Source organism: Tiliqua scincoides, chromosome 5 (genome assembly GCF_035046505.1).
Source record: "Tiliqua scincoides isolate rTilSci1 chromosome 5, rTilSci1.hap2, whole genome shotgun sequence".
In the NCBI taxonomy this organism is placed as follows: Eukaryota; Metazoa; Chordata; class Lepidosauria; order Squamata; family Scincidae; genus Tiliqua; species Tiliqua scincoides.
The window spans coordinates 142,608,986-142,623,334 of record NC_089825.1 but is presented as its reverse complement, the minus strand read 5'-3'; the positions used below and the strand labels follow the sequence as shown (position 1 = coordinate 142,623,334).

Genomic DNA, 14,349 nt, shown 5'->3' with positions numbered 1-14,349 from the left:
GGTCATTGTAGACCAGAACTTTTTTGACTATCAGCAGTAGTAAAGAAAAAAATGTTTGTCTGATTCCTAGCCAATGGTTGTGTGTCTGTTCCCCCCCCCCATGGGGAATTCAGTGGATTCAGAATAACCTGAGTATTGAAGATGACTTTGGAGGGGGTGTGTGTTGACAGACATGTCATACTGGTGTAGAAAGCAGGTGGAAAGGAGTCATCCATGACTCATTGAGATTTTGAGGCTGTTGGTCAACTAAAACATCACAGTTCAGACTGGGAAGGAATGAACCAATGTCACATGGAGCTCAATGTCACAGGAAATACATCAAGTTTCCTATGACCCAAACTCTAGACCAGTTCTTCCCCTAAAATTCTGTGAGAACCTTTGTGTTGTGAGCTCATCAAAACACCTTTGTTTGTGACATAAGGGCCTGTGATCACTCATCTCTGGTCCTAAATGGGTGCCATTTAGCTACCCACTGCCATAACTGACAATCAATCAATCAATCAATCAATTTAAAGATGCAGTTCACTATCATCATAATCATTTATTATTTTTTGAGCAGTTACAAACAGCTTAGGCTAACTAAAGTAGATGATTGCACTTTGGAGGAGAAGGGAGGAACGAGAAATTAGATGGACCCTGAAATGTCAGATTGGTGGAAGTTGAAATGAATCTCAGGATTATGTCCAAGAGGAACAGTTGGGAATATAGGAGGGAGTCACATGAGTTCCTATACAACAAAGGACATATCTCAAGGGGTTCATGCACAATGCTACGGACGAAGGTACTCAAGCAATTCAGTCAGGTAACAACATTCTTTTTCCTTACTAAATTCTCCTTGGTGTTCAGCTGAGGCCTCAACACAATAATGAAGAATTTGGGGAGAAAGATGAAACCCAACAATCCAGCACTAGAGACCAAGATGGAGAAGACCTCCACGGCCACCATGTATTTCCCCTTGGTGCTCAGGTAGGCTGGCACAAAGGACACCCAAACACTGCAAAAGACTAACATGCTGAAGGTGATCAGCTTGGCCTCATTGAAAGTATCAGGCAGTCTTCTGGCTAAAAAAGCCACCAAAAAACTAACAAGGGCCAGAAATCCCATGTAGCCCAGAACAATGGAGAACATGAAGACTGAGCCTTCGTTGCACTGCACTATGATCTGACCTATCAGTGAGTGTGCGTCAAGCTCTGGGAAGGGGGGAGACACTGCCAGCCACGCTGCACAGAGGCCAGTTTGAATCAGACAACACACCACAATGACGGACATTGCCAATCTCTTCCCTAACCATTTCCTCATCCTGTTAGCTGGTCTGGTGGCCATGAAGGCCAGGACCACAGTGAGGGTTTTGGCCAACACTGAAGAAACAGCCCCAGTGAAAGTGATGGCAAACAAGGTCTGCCGGAGAATGCAGGATGCCTTCCTGGGCTGCCCAATGAACAGAAATGTGCAGAGGAAGCAACACAGCAGGGAGAACAGCAGGGCACAGGTGATGTTCCAGTTGTTGGCTTTGACAATGGGGGTGTTCCTGTGCTGAATGAAGCTCCACACGAGCACAAGTGTGATTGTGGAGAGCAGCAGAGCAGAAGAAGCCAGAACGATTCCCAAGGGCTCTTCATAGGACAAAAAAGTGATGGCTTTGGGGATACAGTGATCCTGGTTCCTGCTTGGATGCTGGTCCTCTGGGCAGTCACTGCAGTGATCGGCATCTAAAAGAAACATGCAGGGATTCAACAGTTCCAAGTGTACTTGTGTCACCTGAGCCCGTCTGGCAACAGTGCAGTTGAATCATAGTATGAAGTGTGCTCATTAACACATTCAAAAGAAATCACTCACTCAAATGGTTCTTTGCATCCATCCATGTATGGAACATATCCAGGTATCCTTTGAATGTCAACCCTCAGTAAAACTGGCATCAGGCTTTACCCAAAGGTCAGCTGTGCTGTCCCTAGGAAGTGTGTGCTGCCATGGGGGGCAAACAGCCGGCCAGCAGAGTTGTGCATAGGCTGCCCAGTCACCTGTAGGTCTCCTCCTCCATTTTGCTGATGCTCTTCTGAGGAGAGTCAGGGAGTGTTCCGAAGCAAGGTTCAAGAATTAGATCCTGGTGCATATTGTTGCCAGCAGGATCCACCTCCTCTCTTCCCTGGCCTGATCTCTCCTCATTCACAACATGCCCCACTTCTGACTTACCGGCATCTGTAGCAATGTGGTTCCGGATCTGCAGGTGCTTTGAAGCAGATGCTTGGTTTGGCCCAGTTGTGGCACCAGATTCACGCCATCACTGGGCCTTTTGCAACAATAGACACCTGCCCCACTGTCATGACAGTCCCATAGGATTGGGCCATATGTTCAGCTGAATTGTTGATTTACTGACTGCATCCGTATGATGAATTTGGGATTGGGCCCTAAGAGTCCAATCCTAAAGGTTCATAGCACCAGTGCTGAGCTCCAGCGCCAGCACTGGGTGCTGTAAACATGTCGTAAAGCACATTTTCAGCACCCTTGGAGTAGGTAGTGCTGGATGAAGAATGCCATGTGACTGCATGGAGATAAGTGGGATCACCAGGCAGTGGTAAGGCCTTTCGGTTTTGGGATGGCGTTCTTAGCAGGGGAAGGGGGATGGGGGAAGAGATGGGGTGGGAGGGGTGTGGGAGCGGCAGAGGCCTCCTCCGCCAGATCCCATCCTCTGTGTTCGACCTAATAGCTTGACATGAAGGTTCTCACATCTATGCCAGCAAAATAGCTGGTGCAAACATGAGAGGCTCCATAGTGGGACCTGAGACATTCCATGGGGAAGGGAACAAAACTTCCTTGAAGCCACAGTTCCTCTGAGTGCTGAGAAAGAAAAGATTGGGCTGGAAGACCTTTGAGCAGCTCATTTCCGCAAACTTCCGGAACACCGATTGGATGGAGCATCACCTTCTTCACTTACCCAGCTGGCTGGAAATCCTCCCTTCAGAGCACTGAGCACAGTCATAGCAACAGATCTGCTCCCCCTGGCGTACCACCTTTGTCTGTCCAGGATGGCAGCTCTCAGTACATGTCGATTGGGGCAGCATCTTCAAAAAACCCCAAAGGAGAAAGGGTTAGCATGGAAATCAACTGTTTTCTCATTGCTGTGATGTTTGTTTTGTTTTGCATGAGAATACAGTAATGACATATATGTCACATTTCTGTAAACATCTATATTCGACATGTGCTCCTTTGACCTCATATACTGATTGATTTACTTCTATATTTATATATGTTTCTTGCCAGATATTAATCAAGGTGGTTTATGTAGGCAGGCTCTAGACCCAATAAGTGTCTTTTCAACATTGTTCTATATATGAATCAAGATGTTTTCCCTCCTTGGTTACTTACCCTACGTACCATCCCGTCATCATATTCAATTCAGCCTCACAATTCATAGGAAGATATGGATAAACACAAAGACAAAAGAGCACGGATATCATATGCCTGGGCATGCATGAGCTTTGCATGTATTATCCATGGTTATTCATTCTATTCTACAAGCACAAGCATTATAACAAGGCTGCCCCATTTGTAGGTGTTACTCTTGCATCACTGTTATGATAACCACAGAAGGCGGGCAGATCCAGAGTAAATCCCTGTGAATGCCATAGGGCTTGCTGCAGAGTAAGTGCTGCATGCACTGGAATATGAATTTCCAGATATCTGCTGAAGAGTACTTCTATGTTCTTCTGTAACTATGGAACTATAGCTCAGGAAATACATACAAGATCCTTCCCACCTGATCAAACTTCTGATTCCACACAATGGCGCTTCCATTTATGGCAAACTCTTCTCCTTCGGGAGTCCGGGAATCCACCTTTCCCACCCTGATTCTATGGAAAGACAGATTGTGGAATGTGATGGTGTTGACAATATCAAAACCTGTGGCCAGTTCCCCATTTTCAAAGAATATTTCTTCGCCTGCACTATTGTTGAAGCGAACGTTTCTCAGAAAGTGGTGAAGCTGATTAGAGAAAAAGAAAAAGAATACTCAGGGGTAAACTGTTGAGCAGGATTTCTTTTGATATCACTGGAATCTGCTACCTTGACCTTCTGGCAATGAAGAGACTGTGATTATACATGGAGGCGCATGGCAAGGTCATTGGACACTTGTGGCCCATATATTTTTGACACCTCCCCCTGTTTATGACAAAATTATTTTCAGTAGTAGTCATGACATGAAATGAATAATAATCAGGGCCAGAAAATAAATACTGTGAACATTTTCTGAAAGACTGCATACAAGCAAAACCTACGAGAACATTTTTTTTTCTATGTGATGATTATAAACTTTACATAGTTAAACTATCTCAGAGTTATTCTCACCCCCTCCTCTTATTCCCAATCCCCTTTTCCACCAGAATTCACAATACATTTAATAACCCCAATAGTAATCCTTCATTCTATTGCTCCTCTAAATTAAGCCCCTTTCCAAATGGAAAGGACTCCGGCTTAGACAAACTAAAGTGAAAATATTGTCTCACTTCTTGCTCAGTCCAGCTGCATTGCAAGAGGGGATCCAAGTCCATCCGTGACCATACACAGTAAAGGCTTACAGGAAAATCCTACCTGCCATGGCTGAACAGCCCAAACATCCCCTGTGCCTCCAGTTCCCTTTGATCTGTGCTTGAATATTGAAGAGTACATGGAATGCAGAGCATGTGCTACGGCATGAACAGCGTTGTAGATACTGTAGCTCTCATCGGACATTTTCATTTCAAATACGGAACTGGGGAGACTGCTCAGCTTCTCCTCCCCAGTGCAGTTCCCTCTCTTTGGTAGATACCTGTTGAACTTTGGGAGTGAACAGTAAAATGCAACTGACCAAAAAATATATAAGAAAGAAAACACAGGCTGATTCGGATTTATTGCCTTAAGGAAGTCTTCATATCCAGGCACATCCTTTGTGTGGAGTGTGAATGACAAGGTACCATTGAAGGATTTGGGTGTGAATAAAAGCGGGTTTAATACGCTTGCAAAATCCCATTGAGATGTCATGATCCAAACCTTCTCTGTTGGGTCTTGCTCTGCATTTTCATACGCTACTAGAACAAATCGCAAACTCTCCATAGATCGTGAATCTCCATGAACAACAATCACGTTGCTTCTGGACATAGAGACAATAGATCTTACTCCTTCTAAACGGTCATAAAAGGGTTGGTTCTTTTCCAAGAACGTCTTTGGTCCTGAAAGAACTTCTGTAAAAGCCACACAAATATTGTTCTGGAGGAACCTGGGAATGAGAGTCCTCAGAAATGTTTCTCCAGTGTCATTGTCTGAAACGAGGAGGCCAATCCAGTTCCATTTGAAATGTCTAATCAGTCGAACAATCCCAGTGTACTGAGATCTTGCATTTGGGACCATCTGGTAGGAGGAAGGGAACTGAGTTCTGTCACCCAGTGCAGAGTCAAAGAAGCCATAACTGAGCTAAGGGGAAAGGCAATTAGCTTCTTAGGGCAGACAAACATCTCCCATTATTCCTAAATAAAAAGGTCGTCTCTCACATGCCTGGCAAGTTATATAGATCTTTTTGTGCTTTATCCTCTATGGAAAATGCGCAAGGCTCAATTTTCTGGGGTGTAGCGTTTTGGGCAGGATGACCAAGAGGATTATGATTAGTCATTCAGCCTACAATCCTTTCCACACTTTCCTGGGAGCAAGTTTCGTTGATTATCATGGGACTTACTTCTGAGTAGAGAGGCATAGGCTTGGGCTCTCAGGACCCAATCCTGTCCAACTTTCCAGCTTTGATTCAGCTGTAATTGGATTATGCACTACATCCTGCAATGTGGGGCTTACATGGAGGCCTCCTCAAGGGAAGGAATTGGAGAAAATATTTTTCCCACATAGATTTGCTGCTAATTCAGTACAATTTATTCCCTCCTTAAAGTGGCTTTTTAAAAACTTAATCAGGTTTTGACATTCTCACACAACAATTGATTCACATTTGACTCCAAGCTATTTGCTAAATGGGCAGAGCAGAGTCTTCTGTCTGCATTTGTTGTAGCCCAGATGGTCTGCTCTCCTAGCAATCCTAGTGGCCATACCTCTCTCCTGATTATGAAACATAAATACCTGTGGGATCCTGTAGATATTTAAGATGTGAGGCATCAGCTTCGAGTTTTGAGGAACGAGCCCCCAAATGATGACAGTGAGTTCCTTTTCCTTGCTACAGATGTAATTAAGGGGATGCCCCTGATCTGTGAAAAGGAGACCCATAGTTGCAGAACAAGATACCCTGGCATTATTATCATTTTCAATTGATAAAAAATTCAATGTCTTGTTTGTCAAGAGGTTGACATCTTTCTCGATTTCGAAACTGGCAAACATCATGGCAAATATACGATGGAAGTACTTTGGAATTGTGCTGAAATGAGACAATCATGTAGTCTTAGGCTCTGGTTCATATTCAATATGGTGAATGGGAATGCTTCATGCTCTTTGCTATCCCTTACTGTGCTTAAAATCAAGTTGATGGGCCCTCATGCAGCTTTGCTTTTATGAACTTTCTAGCTCTCACTATGCCCAGTTACAGACAAGGAATTCCTAGTAACATGTTTCAATGGCCCAACAAGAAAAAGAGATGGAAAATAAAATAACCCTATCACACTAGTTCCTTCTGAACAAAAGTCAGAAGGGATCTGGTCACCTGGCCTGCTGGATATGTCCACTCATCTTCCCATAGTTTATGGGTGGTTGAAAAGGATGAAAAGTTTCTTCTCCTGGAACAAGCCAATGAGGAAAGTGGAGCCTCAGTTCCCCAACTCCTGAGAAGGCAAGGCTGGCTTGAGAGGTAATGTGTTTTGTTTCTATCATGGAACAGCTTTTTGCTCATGCCTTGATGACCTTCAAGGGTAGAAAGTGACAAACAGATCCCCTTATAGTGCAGGGAATGTTTCATTAAAAACTGGTTTTGTTTTATTTTGGAGATGCTCTAAGAGGATTTCCTGCTTACAGGCAGGGGTTGGACTAGATGACCCTTTAGGTCTTTCCAGCTCTAAGATTCTATGATTCTTTACTTTGCCACCGTATGCATGTCTCCTCATTGTGTTCAATGGGGCTTACTTCCAGGTCAATGTGAATAGCCATGCAGCCCTAAAGCTTAATCCTATGGGCACCATCTGTTGATGGAGCTCCTGTTCCACCACTGGAATCCCTCTCCACTACAGAAGCAGTGACAGTGCATGCAATGGAGCCACCAGTGTGAATGGCCGGCGACCATGTGTTGTGCACTACCAGAAACCTCCAGCTCCCCCCAGAGCATGCAGTGTGCACCTCCACCTTTTAGAGTGGCAGGGGATGGGATTGGACAGTATGTCTCTCTAATCAAGTATCCATTTTGCCTCTTTAGATCTAGTTCCTTCTACATTTTAAACTCCTCCGGCTTTTAAGAAACCAGCTTTGCTGCTGACATAGATCTGAGTAGATCCAAGCGACTGCATTCAACCCGGTCTGGGGGCTTAGCATAGTGGCACCACTACTGTCATTGAGGCTCACCCTCGACATGCCTCCCAGCCTGATCCTTACTCGGAGCACATCCTCTGCTGACCCACCTGCTCTGGAATGGGATCTGCACTCCTTCCGTGTTCAGGGGCCTCCAGCCATTTGTGCTGGGGGCCTGTACACCGCTGCAGCCCAAGCCTTGGGCTGAAAAATTGCAAGTGCCATAAGCACAAGGCCCGGATCACACTGGGTCAGTAGTCTTGGCAAATTAGCCTCATGATTCCTGCAGCTCTTCAAACTCCTGTAGCAGATACAGATAGATCACCTTTGGCAAGCCTGGCCAGTGACTCACTAAGCCTCTCTAGCTTCTTGTCACATTTGTATCCAAGTGGATGACACAATTAGCACCTCCATCATGTTCTCCTTGACATGTCTGAGTCCAGGACTCTTGTCTAGGTTGGAATCATTTAAGGGGGAGGCCTAAGATCAGCCCCAAACATTCAACATTTGATATGAACATGTGGTAAGCGTTTATGGGATTGCAGCCCTAGCAACTGCTTATGATTATGCCTAGTTGTATGAGTGAGTAGTGAATACACTGCAGCAATTTTCATCCCCTGTGAGTGGCACATTGGTGTGCCACGCACGGTCTGCATGTGTGCCGTGGCTATTTGGGGAGGGTCATTTATTAGGCCATTGGGTGATGTGGGCACTCTGACTGGCAGCTGGGTGTGCCTTGTCCAAGAACTCATGGTGAGTCTTTACAATTTTACACCCCTGATAATGTGCCATGAGCTGAAAAAGGTTGAAAATATCTGATACACTGTACTGCTTTTTATTTTGACTCCACATTTCTGCTACTGCATTATTATCCCCACAAGAAAAGTGATGTATTTTTACACAGTCATCTTTGTGTCCCATAGCTCTTGTGTGTCATTCCACTAAGTTGTGCCATTGACCACCACACTCAAACCTGCATGCCTATTAGCTTTCCTCCATGTGTGGTCCTGTTCCACGTGTCTTTAAAAGCACACCCACTAGCAAAACCACTTTAGAGCACCAGCTGCAGCGCACATAACCAAATGTTCTATTCCTTCCTACAAAAAACTTCTCCACAGGAGGATAATGAGCAGGGAACATCGAACGAGTTCTAGCCTAGTGTTCACCCTGACATTCTAGTTCTCTAGGTGCAGGGGTCCTTATGTCTATGTGAATTTGAACTCACTCCATGCCACCTCTACTGCCCCCACTATTTCCACCAGTCCCAAAGTATGTAATCCCAATTATTTTTTCTATATTTACAGCACTGATTTTAATCAGAATTACCAGACATCAAAACCACAACCCAACTTACTGTCCTTTCAGGGAAGATACATCTGGAGTTTCTTTAAAAGAGAGATCTTTCTGATCAACAATTGAGAGAGAGGCAAAGACAGCAATAGTTATGTCTGGAGACTGATGGGTGCTCTTCTGCCAACCCCCCCTGGAGTGGCAGTTGTTGATGACACCGTAAGGCAGCTGCAGCAGCAGCAGCAGCACTGTTGACCATTTGAACAGCAGCATGTCTGAACCTCAGCCCCACAGCATTCTACCAATTTCCAATGACTTCCATACACGAGGCACTATGAACACAATCCTCAGTCACAAGGAGAAAAGACTGTAGAGGGGCTGAGCGAATCTCCACTGCCAAGTTTCTCACATGAGGTCTTCATACTCAAGCGACAGACACCTGGCTGTATGCAGTGAATACCCGACACCTGCCTCGAGTAGATGGCTTTTCAAAAACTGAAGTGCACATTTTATCCTCAGCTCCCGAGTAGAGTCAGCTGTTTTTGTTATGAATTTTGAAGGTGGCTTCAGATTATCCCTGGGACTTCTCTAATGGAAGGCAATGATTTAGATAATGACCAGGCAGATGATTGCATTGAGAAACCTTTTCAAATGTCTGCAAGGCATTTGGTGCTGCAGCACTCTGTAAATGCACAGGTGCTCAGGGGCTACCCGAGACAATACACATGCAGAGACTCCTTTTAGGAGTGTAAAGGGTTCCAGAAACCAAAATGTTTGTGAACTGCTGCTCTCACATCACCCTGTGCATGACTACTCAGAAATAAGTCCTACTGAATTCAATGGAACATATTGATATCCTATAAACACTTCCCTGGAAGCACATCACATTGAGCTTAATGGTACTTTTGCATATTCACGCATGGAATTGTGCTGTTTTTTCAATAATTATTAGTATACCCACTTGCAGCTAAGGCAGAGAGGGAATGTCTTACATAAATGGAGAATCGCACCAGGCAAATCCAGATTCTTAGCTCATTCAGTTCGCCAGGATGCTACAATAAAGCTCTCATGATATGTCAGGAGCACAGTATCACTTTGACTATTTCTTCCATCTTGGCCATCAGCCTGTTGCTTCAAGGCATAATGATCTCTGAGTGTTGCATGTTCATCAGGACAAGCAGGAAATCACAATAAATAAATAAAATTACATAAAGATCCAGTTCACCATCATTATAATCATTTATTATTTTTTGAGCAGTTAGAATTTGCAAATGGCTTTGGATAACAAAAGCAGATGACTGCACTTTGGAGAAGGGAGGAATGAGAAATTAGATTGACCCTAAAATGTCAGATTGGTGAAAAATGAATCTCAGAATTATGCCCAAGGAGGAACAGTTGGGAATATTGAAGGAAGTTACATGAATTTCTATTTTAAAAAATGGACATATCTCAAGGGTTTTCTGCACAATGTTATGGACAAAGGTACTCAAGTACGCCTGTCAGGTAACAACGTTCTTTTTTCCTTACTAAATTCTCCTTGGTGTTCAGCTGGGGCCTAACCACAATAATGAAGAATTTGGGGAGAAAGATGAAACCCAACAATCCAGCACTAGAGACCAAGATGGCGAAGACCTCCACGGCCACCATGTATTTTGCCTTGGTACTCAGGTAGGCTGGCACAAAGGACACCCAAACACTGCAAAACACCAACATGCTGAAAGTGATCAGCTTGGCCTCATTGAAAGTATCAGGCAACCTTCTGGCTAAAAAAGCCACCACAAAGCTGGCAAGGGTCAGAAATCCCATATAGCCTAGAACAATAGAGAACATGAAGACTGAGCCTTCGTTGCACTGCACTATGATCTGACCTATCAGGGAGTGCGCGTCAAGCTCTGGGAAGGGGGGAGACACTGCCAGCCACGCTGCGCAGAGGCCAGTTTGAATCAGACAACACACCACAATGACGGACATGGCCAAACTCTTCCCTAACCATTTTCTCATCCTGTTAGCTGGTCTGGTGGCCACTTTTTTCCACCAAATACTGGGAGGGAGGGTGCTAGAGCATTTTCTAGGATGTATTAATAAGCTGACATTAAATCCAGAAAGAAAACAGGGGTCCTCTTGGACTAGAAATCCACAATACAAGCAGTAAACAATTGCTTTGTTTCTCAATGTGCTAACGTTCCCTGTACAGGAGCTGGGGCAGTTTGAGAGTCCTCCTGACCCCACAGCTGCTCCTGGATGGAAGTGGTAGCTGTGGCTGGGGGGGTTGCCCACCTTTGGCTGGTGCTCCATCTGCAGCTATACCCAAATGGATTGGACCTCAGCACAGTGGTCCACACCTTGGTGACATCCCATTTAGATTACTGCTCCATGCTCAACATGGATATGGTCTGGAAACTTCAGTTAGCCCAGGACCTGGTGGCCCATGTGGCTTCTGTGGCTCAGCAGTAATTCTGTCAAACCACGGCTCTGGTGACCACCGTTTCACTTCCAGGCCCAATTCAAGGTGTTGGTGTTCATCTTGATATCTCAGGACCAAGATACTGGAGGGAACTTCTTCTCCCATGCATTCTGGTCTGCTCCCCAAGATCAGAGGGGGCCTCTTACATGTGCCAACTGCAACAAAGTGAGTGGCGTAGTTAGGAGGAGGGTCTTCTCATCTGTGGCACCATAGTTAGTGAACTCCCTCCCTTATCAATTGTGAACTGCCACCTCCCCTTGAACATAGTTCCTGGCATTTATGCAGTGTAGAGCTGTGGTGGGGATTTGGGGGGGGGGAGAGGAGGTATTGTGTTTTTTTAATGTTTTATGTCTGCTTTTGTTACCACCTTTGCTTGCTGCCCTTTATCATCATTTTTGCTGCCTTTATGCTGTGCTGCTGCATTTCTGTGTCCCCATATTTTATGTTTTGATCTACTCTTGACACTTTTATGACTTTTGTGCTGTGGCCTCTGAGCCTCTGAGGTGTGCCCCGCGGTCCTGGCCAGGGCCCCGTCTACGTCCTCGTGCCGCCGAGCCCCTGAGGACTGAAATAGGGTTCCGCCCTGCCTATGCCGCCTGAAGGTGCATGCCAAAGTCCCATTCACGCCTCCTAACCCGCACCACCTGCCACAAGGAGGGGTCAGCCTAGCACTTGACCCCCCTGCTCCCAAACAGGGGAAGAAGCGACTTAAGGCCATCCTGCAGGTCCTTAAGAAAGATGTCTGTGCCTTCCTCTGACAAATGAACACTGTTGCCCCTGTACATTTAAGGTAGCGAGAACACAATCACAGGATGCATGACCACCCTGCCACCAGCGCGAGACACAAAGTTGCCAATGCTCCTGGTAACTTTCCTGCGCATCCTCTTAACCTCAGTGCAGCAGAAAGCCCCCCGCCACACACGACGCTGCAAGAAATCCAACCAAACCAAGGTGGTCTCCGGTAGCCAACCCATAAGGGTGGTGATGTCCTCACGAGCTCTGTTCATCAGAGCCAGACCGGACATCCTGCAAAGGTCATTCTTGCCCAGGTGGAGCACCAAAATGTCCGGTGGGGGGTTCACATTCAGGAACTCCATCAACGCGGGCAGCAGCTGGCCCCATCTCATGCCCCTCTTGGCTAACCAAGCAACTTGCACTGCCGGGCTGAGGCCCAGATGTGATCCGAGGGGGGTAGCAGCCGCCCTCTTATGGGCCCAAAAGATAATGGAGTGGCCGCAGATTAACACATGTATTGGGCTACCATCGCATCCTGCAAGATGAAAACAGAGATGTTATTGCAAGGCATCCCCTTTAACACTGCTCCCCCCACAGCTTGGGGTATGCCCGGATGCCAGACACGTCATTTGCGCACGTAGCGCCTGTAAGTTGACGAACGCCAATGACCTATCCTTTGTATGTCCTCCCCTGACAGCCCTAACTCAGCTGCTGCAGAGGCTGCGCCAATGCGGAGGGAGTGTAAGCCAAACTCCCTAGGCTGCAGCCCTAAAACCCTCAGCACTCGTGAGAAAATTGCCCAAAACTGGAACAGCGCAAGAGGAGAGCCATCCCTATGCTGGAAAAGAGCCCCTGAGCGCTCCCCAGAGAGCACAAAATATTCCCTTAATGCCGCAACTGGGCACAATGGCATTCCTACCACCTCCTTAAGGGTCACCGAACAACCGATGCCCCTTTGGTCCGTCTTAGACCATCTGAGGTTAATTGAGACTCCTCCGGGCACCCAGGTTAGGTCCGCCCTCAGGAGGGCCCAGGCAGATTGATCAGTCTTGTTTTTTGCCAGGAACTTGCTGGGACGAAAAGTGCCAAAGAAGGCTGTAAGCAATGCAGCCCTGAAAAGTTGAACTTCACATGGCGATGAACAGAGGGTCATGAAGGTCCCTGCGATACCCCTGAGCAACTCTGGCATGATGGGGCGCCTGTGGTCCCGGACAGGGGGTGTTTTCCTGGCGAAGCCCTCTAACATCCTCCGCACTCTGAAATCTTGAGTGAAATCGGGGTAGCCCCCTGCTTTTGAAACAAAAGCTATAGCAGACATGAAGCCCGGGAGGGAGCTAACCGCCCTTCCAGACCGCTGCAGGTGTAGAAGGAAAAGCAGCAGGTGCTCAACTGGTGCCGGCCACAGGCTGGGCAAGCCGGCCGCCAGTCTAAAATCATCGAACTCCGTTATGTTCCGGGAGTAGCCCCTCTGCGTGCTGGGCTCCAGTGAGGCGCATATGACCTCGTTTACTTCTGTAAGCCAAGGAGGCATGTGGTCCGGGGTTGGCGCCGCCCCAGGGGCGAGTTCCCAAAATCAGTTCTCCTGAAATCGAGACAAAGCATCCGCAATGCAATTCTCCACCCCAGGAACATGCTGAGCTACAAAAAGAGCGTTGATGTGCAGGCATTGCAAGACGAACTGCCGCACAAGTCTCATGGCCCTGGGGGATTTGGAAGACATCGAGTTCACTACTGCCACCACTGCCTGGTTGTTGCACCAGAAATGCATCGTGGCATTCTGGAACTCCCCAGCGCAGATGTGCACCGCCACCACTATCGGGAAAAGCTCCAGGAAAGTAAGGTCAGCCGTAATGCCGACCTGCACCCAGCTCTGTGGCCACGGTGCAGCGCACCATCGGCCGCGGAAAGAGATGCCAAAACCAACACCTCCCACTGCGTCTGAGTGCACCTGCAAGTCCACCCTGAGCAGCTGCTCAGAACGCCAAAATGAAACCCCGTTGTATTCCTCCAGGAAACAAAGCCAGACCACCATGTCTTCCCACATGGCCGCTGTGACCCGTACCCTGTGAGGTGGCGAGCGCAACCCCACCATGGCCTTGCACAATCTACACAGGCAAGCCCTCCCTGGTGCGATCACCCTGCAAGCAAAATTCAGGTGCCCTACCAGCGCCTGTAATTCTCGCAGCATAACCTTCTTCGCTTGCATAACAGCCTGCAATCTGGACACTAGCGCAGTCAACTTGTCGTTCAGGAGCCTGCTTGCTGCCGCCACCGAGTCAAGCTCGATGCCCAGAAAGGTCATGCAGGAAGAGGGGCTCACGGTCTTGTCCTGAGCAAGCGGGACCCCTAAATCGCGTGTCAAAAAGTGGTGAGCAGCCTCTCAAAATATGGGCCCATAAAAA

At 47.0% G+C, this 14,349-nt stretch overlaps 1 protein-coding gene across 1 annotated transcript; it reads right to left on the bottom strand.

Annotated features, from left to right (window-relative positions):
• Positions 1 to 798: 798 nt before the first annotated feature.
• Positions 799 to 13,478, bottom strand: LOC136654020 (vomeronasal type-2 receptor 26-like). Its single transcript, XM_066630882.1, has 5 exons — positions 13,118 to 13,478; positions 10,276 to 10,559; positions 3,755 to 3,979; positions 2,933 to 3,050; positions 799 to 1,709 (listed from the first exon to the last, which is right to left on the bottom strand). Exons 1-5 carry the CDS (start codon positions 13,476 to 13,478, stop codon positions 799 to 801), a joined length of 1,899 nt encoding a protein of 632 aa, XP_066486979.1.
• Between the last annotated feature and the right edge of the window lie 871 nt (positions 13,479 to 14,349).

Excerpts from the sequence above, each read along its gene's own strand:
- LOC136654020 (XM_066630882.1), bottom strand. The coding sequence starts at position 13,478 with ATGCCTCCTTGGCTTACAGAAGTAAACGAGGTCATATGCGCCTCACTG. Across the intron at positions 3,980-10,275 it reads TGAACACCAAGGAGAATTTA|CTTCACCACTTTCTGAGAAA; the intron begins GTAAGGAAAAAA and ends TTCTCTAATCAG. Across the intron at positions 1,710-2,932 it reads GAGGATTTCCAGCCAGCTGG|ATGCCGATCACTGCAGTGAC; the intron begins GTAAGTGAAGAA and ends TGTTTCTTTTAG.